Genomic DNA, 10797 nt, shown 5'->3' with positions numbered 1-10797 from the left:
TACTGACTACCTTAAGTAGGCGAACCTTTAGACTGCCTACAGTCGCACTTGTATAAAGTGCTCTTAGGCCAACCTTTAGACTGCCTACAGTTGCACTTGTATAGTTTGGAGAGGCTTTACTTATCTTATAGTTCAACGGCTATATTTATCTTCGAATTCATTAAAACTCGTATTTTTAATCAAATTTTATCAAACAGAACATCAAATTTTATCAAACTTAAGTTATACTCCGTATAAAGATAAATATCATTTATTATACACATCTTAAATTCAAGAATCTCAAAAACAGAACGACATAAAACACCGTCAGTTCCTCCGTTTCGAAAGGATAATCCACTCCGGTGCTCTAACAGAGAATAGCTTACTTAGATTTAGGGACGCAAAACATGAACAATTTGTCTTCAACCATAAGTTCTACTAGTAGTTAAAAAAGATACAAACCAAACTCAATACAAATTCGAACTTCAAGATCGACCTATTTTCAATATACAAATGTAACATACATATACAAAAAATTTAACACACAAATATACAAATACATAAATATAACCAACAAAACAATATACTGTATACGGTATACCATAAATCAAACGTTACAAGGTTCAAGAAAATGTTGCAAATATCTGAGTCCATCATCAACACCAACATATCTCCAACTAACAATACTCAGAACCCCCACACTCACTCTTTCAACCACCATTTTCCCACTTTCTTCCCTCATTCCTAACCTCATCTCCGCCATCATCCCACTACTACCACCGGAACTCGATGCACAACAACACCCCGCCGCCGGCAACTCAACCGAAAACCACCCATCACTACCGGAAACGAAACTACCTTTTCCTTTACAATCCATCATTGTAAACACACTTTCATACCCTTTTAACACCACATTCCACGTCACATTAGTCTCATCCAACACGTTAAACTTTAACCACTTTTCATGATCCGTAACGTCGATATCGAACCGAAACAACGGTTTCGAGTCTTGTCTAATAAGGGACGAACCCGGTCTTATTAAGGTAACCGGTGGTGAGTTTGAGTTGGTTAATGTTATGATGAAAAGAAGCTTTTCTAGGGTGATTTTGGGAGTTATGGGTTGTTTTTTACGACGGTTTGTGGCGGTGCAACCGAGGCCAAAGAGACGGCGGAACGTTAGCGGCGGCGCGGTGGTGGCGCGGAGGTGGGATAAGGATGGAAAGTGGGTGGTGCAAAGGTGTTCCCAAAGGTGGTCAGATGATAAAATGGTGCACCATGACTTAGAAACACATGAAGCTAATGCTAAAGTTTTGGGGTCAAGAATGTTGGCTATAAGATCAAGAACTTGATATGGGATGATTATAGAACTTGCCATTTTTGGAATTTTTTTTTTTTTTTTTTTTTTGAAAATTTTTGTTGTGGATTATAGGATTTGATATGGTGTGTGGAATTGGTACGGTGATTTATAGGATTTGATATTTTTGTGGATAACTAGGTTGTTTTGTGGGTTGACACATGGTAGTGTGTTAGTGTTTTGTATGTGGTGTGCTGACACGTGTGCATGGCCCAGGAAGCGGTTTTACACGTGTGAACGAAAAAGGGTTATTAAAGATATTTAGTGAATTATCCGAATACATAAAAGAATATCAAAAGAAAATTGGATATGCGTTTGTTAAAAGTTAACGTAGCTACAATATGAAGTTCGTGGTGATGCATGAGATCCTTACTAATTACGGAGTATTAAGTGAACAGAATATTGGTGATTGACTACATAAAGTATAATCCATGGTTTTCAACCTATATAATAATAAAAATGGACGATCTATCTCACAAAATGGACATCAGACAAAATTTAACAATGTTATGAAATATATAATATATAATATATAATATATAATATATAATAATAATAATAATAATATAATATACAGTAATATATTGAAGATGCCACGTGTTTAAGTTGCGAATGTAGATTATCAATTGGATGACACCAGGACCGGTCCCGAGAATTTAAGAGCATAGAATCAGGTGAAAAAATAGCCCTTAGACCTTAACGAATAATATTAACTATTTAAGAACAGACTCCTTCGATCTTGCTAGAATGTTAGTGGACTTTGATTTCTTTTTTCGTACCTTTGATTGTTGTTTTAGACTTATTGTGCTTTGCCTTCGCTGCTTCAGTTGTGTTTCCATAGTTCCTTTACTTCTCAAATCTCCGATTATATGATTATATCTGTATATATAAAAAAATTGGGCCCTTGAAAAAATAGTGGATCCTGAGCGATCAATCACTTTATTCCCCCTCCGAGCCTCCCCTGGATGACACTACATCTTTCGCGTTACTTATTTGTAGATGAGGCGAATTGAAGCTACACCATGAGGAATGATGGCACGTTTACTCATTTAGACTGGTTTATGTTATTGTCTGAGTTTTTCATTATTATTATTATTATTATTATTATTATTATTATTATTTTACGAGGAACCCCTACTACGAACGGGCACATTGGCCCCCCCCCCCCCCCCCCCCCCCCCAGCGGGTAAACCCCGGGTAAACTTTACGGCAAGCCAACCCTCCACCGCTACCAGGTAAAGCATCCTCAGGCTATTGGTCTCTTAAGTTTGCCCCAAGCGTTTGAAGTGCCTTGAAGAGAATCGAACCCGTGACCTCACCTTCATTGAAAGTGTTGGTGGCCATCCAAGCTATGCCTGGATGGTTAAACTCAGACAAAATAGCCTGAGTTTTTCATTATTATTAATGGCACCACAAAATAAATTACTCAGCTCGTAGATAATATTAGTTCAAATATTATTGAACATCAATATCCTTGCTTAAATTTCACATCTAACTTTGAGTCGGAGAGAATTAAGTTATGTTACATACGATTACATGAGCATCATTGTTTTGAAAAGACAAGAATTTTATATCTCTACATCTGATAAAGCAAGTGACTTTTACTAAAATGTCACTCTGACAATTAGTCTAACAAAGCCCTTCCACGTGGACTCCCTCAAATGATTCACTATCTATATCTATTTCCCTATTAACATCACATCTTTACATGTGTCTTAATTGAAAAATCCAAACGCTTACCAATTTCAGATCTGCAACCAACCCTTCAAATCCCTCTTCCCTCAAAATCGATCGAAGACCAACATTTCTTGCATCACCGATTATGTCCAACGGCGGACGTAATAGACGACGACGATCCATCTAAATTATTCCCTACAATTTTACGCACCTAATTGTACTAATTATGTATAGTCTCTTCGAATTCTTTAAAGTCGCCGGAACCCTAAATCTCAAACCGTATGATGACCATAACAAACCTATCATTAGGTGAATCAGGATTTCAAAACCCGGTAATTGATACAAATCTAGTGAAGGTTTTCCGGTCTTTTAATTTGTATCTGGTGGTCAATGATTCATATTAATTCTTAAATGTTGTTTTGGTATACACCACCCATTGTTACTATCTTTCGTTCAATTATATTACTCGATGTATGTTTTAGCCATTTTATGTTCTAATTTTATGCAAGTCCATACTTATGTTGTGTCAAAGGTCATGATGTTAAAATGTCCATGGCCGCCTTAAACGGCTACCGTCCTAAGATAATGATTTTATTCAACCAGGTCATATCCTGCAACAAGGATTCCCATACTTTTGTAGTTTTATACAATTTAATTTAAAAATGATATTTTAGTTTTTTTTGTTTATTTTATGTTTTACTAATTATATAATTTCAAACAAAAAAAAAAAATTGATTTTTTTTTGTATAGTATCAAAATGTTGACTTTTTGAAACATGTATTTTTTTAAATTTGAAAGTTACATACAAAAAAAGATATTCTGCACAATGTATCTAGATAAGTAATCGATTAAAAGTTATGTTGTTTACAACTGTTTTCCTATTTATTTTGCAATCACCCTATCACTACCTTAAATAACTGACACCAGTTATGTGATTTTTCAATCTACAAATAACTACGCCGCCTTCATTTACATACACAAATCGCTACTGTCTCTACTCAAACACTCGCACTTACATACATTTTTTTCCAGTATAATGGAATAAGAGATGATAAATAGTTGGAGCTATTAATCTAAGGAAACCGAAAATCAATATCCGTCTTAAGATACTAAGCTTCGAGACACAGACGAGGCCAACATTTGACAATGGGTTGCCCTTTCTGGATGTAATTGCAACAGATCATCAGGTATATCGAAACATCTTAAATTTATGATTACTCTTTGCTTAATATATGTCACGATTTTTGTAACTAAAAGGTTGAGTAAAGCTCCGTGTGTTATTTTTATTTGACTTACTTCATCTTAAAATATATTAAATTTTCATATATGACGTGTTTTAGGGTGATCGAATTGGTATTTGCCTGAAGAATGCCATGAAGAAAAGGTGTGATGATGTTTTGAAAGAGCAGAAGCACTATGTGATTAAAAGTGCATATGTCCCCAACAATTGAAACAAAACAAACATGAAATATTGGACTCTTGATTCAAATTTGTATTTTTTTGGTAAATATTTTATAAGCCCGTCAGAGGCAGAGACAGTAGGGGGCTTAGGGATGTCTTGCCTCCCCTAACTGTAGTAGTTTACTAAGTATTGTAATCTGTTATAATTATGAAAAAAATTAAACTATTGAATTGGATTTCTAAATTGGAAGTGAATTTCTTGAAGAATGTAGTGAGGAATATGAGTTCTTTTTCATTTTTTCAATTTGGCCCTCCAATTAACATTTTATATATCATTTTAGTCCCTCACTTTATCACAATGTGCAATTTAAATCACAATCTTAAATCAATTTAGTATACACGTGAATGTATCATTTTTTTTTTTTAAATTGATTATTTACATGATAAAAAATGTAAGTGGATAATAATACTTTAAAATAAAGTGAAATTTATGGAATTTCTTATGAAGATAAAGCTTATATCAATATAATTTCAACTATGCATACATACAAAGACTATTTATCGGTCTCGATTAATTTATTCATTTTAAAATACAAACAATTTGTAAATTGTACAATTTGTACACCATTCAATCAATGGACAAGTATAACATTAATAGATGTAAAGAATTTTGAAATTTGGTCTGTTAGGTTAATAGGTTAAAAGTTTTATCTAGTAAGGAGCCTAATGTAGAAGAATGCTTTAGGATGATTCGGATATTGTCTTTTAGCTTGAATTCGAGTCAATATCACAAAGTCACATTTGGAGTGGTATTCCAATAAACTATACATTTTGTCAAGCATCCCTTAACCTCAAATCCTGGCTTCGCCTATGAAGCCTGTATTATCTGTTAGACTGTATGGTTAACTAAGATAGGAATTTATATATTTTTTGGCAGCGAAAACAACCAGATTCAAATACCAGTTCCAAAGTCACGATTCATGATCAAAATACCAGTAGCAAATACAACATTAGTGGCAACTTTCACTTTCATTAACAACTTGTCAAGTAATTGGATGTCTGTTATTGATAATTTTAGTGTAACATTACTGTGTGTAGAAAAAAACATGCTATCTATCAAAGAAATACTCTCTACAAGTTACTACTCTACTTTTGATTTTAGTGTAACAATGAAATAATCTTTTAACTTCTTGTCAAATTTAAAAACCTTCTTGGCAATAAATTCAGTACAGCTTTCAGCTGATTTGTATAGGTTTCCGGCTAATTTTGTAATATATCTTCAGCCATGAACCTGGTCACTTTTAACATGGGTATGGTGATTATTGCAGAAAAATATACCCCTTATAATGTTGATATTTTGCAGACCCTTTTATTGATAATCTTTGAAGCAAAATTCAGCAACATTACTATTGATTTTGCAACAAGTATTGTGCAATTAAACGACTCAAATACGTTTGCTAAAAATCGACCAATTTTTTTATTACAGCAGTCTTTTGAACCAGTCCCAAGTACCAACACCAGTTCAACTTCGTGTCGCGCAAATACATTGCGTGCCTCGCAATTACACTGACTTTCAGGTCAGTAGCTAGTAAGTTGTTGCACCATTCCATTCCATTCACATCAAAGTTGATCCAACTTGGTTAAACACATTTAACACTTCAAGTTTTAGCTCCAAGTTATGATCCAACACAATTTAATTGTTGATGGGTTCACATATAAATACTCCACTCACCTTGATTAACTTTGATGAGTTAAACACGAGCTAGAGATTCACAAGTAATCCGAAGGCAAATCACATAGCATTCATCCAACATCAAGCCATGAACGCCAATAGCTTGACCCAAAACATACACAGAAGTGAAATTTTGACCCAAATTGCACTTGAACACCCAAACTAGGTCAAGACCATGATCCTAACACACTTAATCACCAATGGTTAGTGATTATGACTCAAGTTTACCAATTTAGACTCAAGGTCAAGTACTTTAAGTACTCTTTGACCCATTTTAACACCAAATCCGTTTTTGACCCAAATTTAGGTTTTACTGTGATGACACGAAAAATTTCGACTTATTTTGAACCAAATTCTCGATATGATTTAATATTTCCGACACAATATTACCAATTTAGACTCAAGGTTTTACTGTGACCAAATTCTCGATATGAATCTCAAAATTTTTGTACCACTTTCATATATTCAATTACCCTTCGATTGTTCTCGACGATTCGCGAACAATAATATGTAAATAGATACATACATATATATATATATACATATATATATATGATAACTTGAAAATGTTAACAAAGTATTAAATATATGATACCGGACATTAAACTTATTGGTTTGAATATCTAATTGATATATTTAACTACAGAGTTAAAAGATAATGTCAAACGATTGAATTAAAAGATATTTTTATACATTTATCAATTCCATGAAAAAATTATGAATGCGTGTGTATATATATATATATATATATATATATATATATATATATATATATATATATATATATATATATATATATATATATATATATATATATATTCAACTTATAAATATAAAAATTAATTATCTTATTTGTCATCTTAACAAAGTATTATAAATATATATTTTGAAACTATTAACTTAAGAATTTTCGAACAATATTTGTGTACTATTTAAACGACGTAATCAAGTTATATATTTATATATTATGTATCATGATTATAAATACATATTTAAAAGTATTGAGTACACTTTATAATATACATATACATATGAAAGATAGCTATACTCGTATTCCCGTTCATTTTTCTCAAGAATTCTAGTCATACTTATACAATATTTATACACGTATTATACGCAACTTCTTGAAGTATTTACTATTCGTATATACCAATAGTAATTTGAATGATTGATGTATTATGTCATGCATGACATCATCAATCTTATTATGTCATGCATGACATCATCAATTTAACTTATACTAGATTTTAGTCAAAAAAAGACAACATAATACTTCTTGAAGTATTTACTATTCGTATATACCAATAGTAATTTGCATGATTGATGTATTATTGTAACAAACCAACCCGTTATCCTTCCTTTAACGTGCCATAATTTTTTTTTTCTGATTCAGTGTATCTGGACGGCGTCCAAAGATTGGGACGGCGTCCAGATGTGAAGGGCAGGACATCATCCAAGTAAATGGGACGGCGTCCAAATGAACTGCCAGGGGCTGTCCCCGGAGTCCAACTTACGCGAGCGGAAAACTCGCTTCCCGACACCTTTAGACGAAACCGATTTCACAACACATTAATATAATTAAAACTAAGAGATTTCCATAATAAAAACGAGTTTTACAACACCGGACCCACATTGACCCAAATTACGTTAAAGTAGCTATTTCGACCCAAATGAGTTTAAGTTCCAAACAAAACTACGAGCATGGTGTTTGGGGATAAACTACCCAATCCTAGGTCGAAATCCAAAAGTGATCCAAGCAAGCATCAAAAGGGGAAATCATCTAATCCCGAATATACCCTTGCCACGTCCGCCTCCGAACCTAAAAATGTAATACTTATATGCATACATACATAATCCAATTAATTGCATACACCTACACGACAACACAATATCATTAGCAAACCGCAATAAACGAATAATCAACGTACAAAGCTAATAAAACTTACACATCCCAATATACCCAATGTAGACATTCGACTCGATGGTGGCCAACGAAGAGTAATAGGTCAAATACGTTAACTACTCACCACCCATCACACGCGTACGAGGCCGACGAAGAGCGGTAGGTCAAAATCGTTAACCACTCACCACTACGCACCATGAGGCTGGCGAAAAGTGCAACCGAAACGTTAACACTTACCTCAATCACAAGGATGGCCGACGAAAAGCGAAACCGCTTACCATCCTACGATAAGTGACCGACGAAGAGTGGATCCCAAACGGATAACACTCACCACTTACCCAACACATATATTGTAAGATCCTATTTTCTCAGGAGGTTGGGACGCCGTCCAGAATATTGGGACGCCGTCCCAGTGTGAAGGGCTGGACGCCGTCCAGACTCTTGGATGCCGTCCAAAAGGTCTGGAGGGTCAGCTGTCTATTTTTAGATATTTTAATGAGGGCAATTTGGTAATTTCACATGGGGGACGACTTGAAGGTCCCAAGATCATTTTGGTGAGCCTCATTACTTCATTTTCAACTACCCTTTCATCTCCACTTCAAGTTTTAGAGAGAGAGAGAGAGGAGGTTTTTAGAGTGAGAGAGCTCAATCTAAGGAGGAAGAAGCTTGTTTCGGGTTAAAGCTCGAGTGTTAAAGTTGTTCATCTAGTCCCTAGCTACGTTGTGATTATTGTGGTATGCCCTAAACCTAATTTCTTTACTTGTTTAGTGATAAGGGCTAGGGTTTGGGTTGTTGGTGAACATAAAACCCGATTGTTTGTGTTTTGGGGGTTTTCGGGTAAGTTTGTGTCATGAGATCTAAAAGATGACTAACCTAGGGTTTTGAAACGTAAATTTGTGCATATGGTCTTAAATGTTAGTAAATCGCTAGTACACCTAGTGTTTAAAGTAAATGGGTGTATTTGGGTTTGTTAGTGGCCCGAATGAGTGTGTTGACCTTGAAATGGGTCAAATGAACCTTTGATGACCTAAGTGGGTTAATAGGTGCGAAAATGTGGTAATTTTGTGTTAAAATGTGTACTAAGACCATAATCGAATTATGATAAGGGTTTGACATAATCCCGACCTAGTGTTAGAATAAATGGTGCAAATGGGTCACGTTTGCACTATGGGCCAAATGACACTTGTATGGCGAATAAGTTGGTTGACCAACTTGGATGAATGTTTGATATATGTGCATAATGTAATAGGTACGTTACCTTGAAGTTACGAGCTTGGTTTATCGATTCACCGAAGACGTAAGGATGAGTGGAATATTTATGCGTGTACGTATATAATGTATTTATTTGTGTAACGTGGAATGTGGAATTGTCGCGGTGTTCAAGACACCACATTCTACGTAACGAGTGGAATTGTTGCGGTGTTCAAGACACCACTCGTTTGGTTTGATTGACATGTGGAATTGTCGCGGTGTTCAAGACACCACATTGTCATGGGAGTGGAATTGTCGAGGTGTTCAAGACACTACTCATTGGTTTGATTGACATGTGAAATCGTCGCGGTGTTCAAGATGCCACATTGTCATGGGGGTGAGATTGTCACGGTGTTCAAGACATCACCCGGGGAGATTAGTGATTACGCGACATATAGTACACTAATGGATGTTATGAACTTCGACGGTCTTTCGCGAGTACCGTTCCCTTGTACGATTGGTTAACCATGGTAGTGTGAATTTTGTATTAGCATATTTAATTGTGAACTATATGCTTTTGATGTCGCTAGCTTATTATGAATTGCGGATATTGGTGTATGCATAATGTTTGCATAGTTGTCGAATTGCTAGCTTGTATGCAGTATTGTGTAAGTGGTTGTAAGTAAGTAGGTTATATATGTATATGTATAACTATTGCATTCACTAAGCTTTGCTTACCTTCTCGTTGTTTACCTTTTTATAGGCTCGGGCATTGACAAGGATAAGGGCGTACGGTCGGATTAGAGATCCCGCTTGTTTGATAGGGGACGCTTTTGAATGTGTTAGCTTTTGGAAGTTCGGCCAAGAATTGGGTAGTTTAACCCCAAACACCATGCTCTAGTGTAGTTTGGAAATTAAACTAACACGGTCAAAACTTGAATATTTTGAACAAAACGTGTAATTCGGGCCGATGTGGGCCCGGCGATGTATAACTTGTTTTGGGTGGTGAAAATCTCTTAGTTTAACCTATTATGAATTGTTGTAAAAAGGTTTTTGTTTAAAAGTGTTGGGAAACGGGTTTTCCGCTCATGTAAGTTGGACCCGTGATCAGTCCCTGGCAGATCATTTGGACGCCGTCCAGATTTTCTGGACGCCGTCCAAGTCTTCTTTGCTGGACGCCATCCAGAAGTCTGGACGCCGTCCAGATGTGTTGAAGCAGAAATTTTTTTTATGTGTTTTTGCAAGTTAATGAATTCGGGTTGTTACAAGTGGTATCAGAGCATGGTCTAAGGGATTTAGGCGACTTGAAATAGGTGCCTAGACTTAGACTTGAATTGTGTATGCGCTTAATGCGGGACTTGTAGGAGACGGGCGGACCGGGGATTGGTTAGTGCCTAGGTTTAGGCGAGCTAACTATGCGCTAATTTCTTTGTGTTGTGTTTTGCAATCGTCAAGCGAGATAGACGTTGTACTAGCAAGTTAACGCGATGTGATCGCGTAACAATGATTAGCTACCATTGTTACGGGTTCAAATTGTGTCAAACAAGCGATGCACGACGA

The 10797-nt window shown here is 35.5% G+C and overlaps 1 protein-coding gene across 1 annotated transcript; it reads right to left on the bottom strand.

The window, feature by feature from the left end:
* Nucleotides 1-554: 554 nt before the first annotated feature.
* LOC139844873 (probable F-box protein At5g04010) lies at nucleotides 555-1378 on the bottom strand. Its single transcript, XM_071835094.1, has one exon. The coding sequence runs from the start codon at nucleotides 1352-1354 to the stop codon at nucleotides 587-589; it is 768 nt and encodes a 255-aa protein (XP_071691195.1). The 5' UTR covers nucleotides 1355-1378; the 3' UTR covers nucleotides 555-586.
* Nucleotides 1379-10797: the final 9419 nt, after the last annotated feature.

The sequence above is a fragment of the Rutidosis leptorrhynchoides genome, chromosome 4 (genome assembly GCF_046630445.1).
Source record: "Rutidosis leptorrhynchoides isolate AG116_Rl617_1_P2 chromosome 4, CSIRO_AGI_Rlap_v1, whole genome shotgun sequence".
Classification (NCBI taxonomy): domain Eukaryota; kingdom Viridiplantae; phylum Streptophyta; class Magnoliopsida; order Asterales; family Asteraceae; genus Rutidosis; species Rutidosis leptorrhynchoides.
The sequence above is the reverse complement of the archived record's forward strand: the minus strand, read 5'-3'. Positions and strand labels throughout refer to the sequence as shown.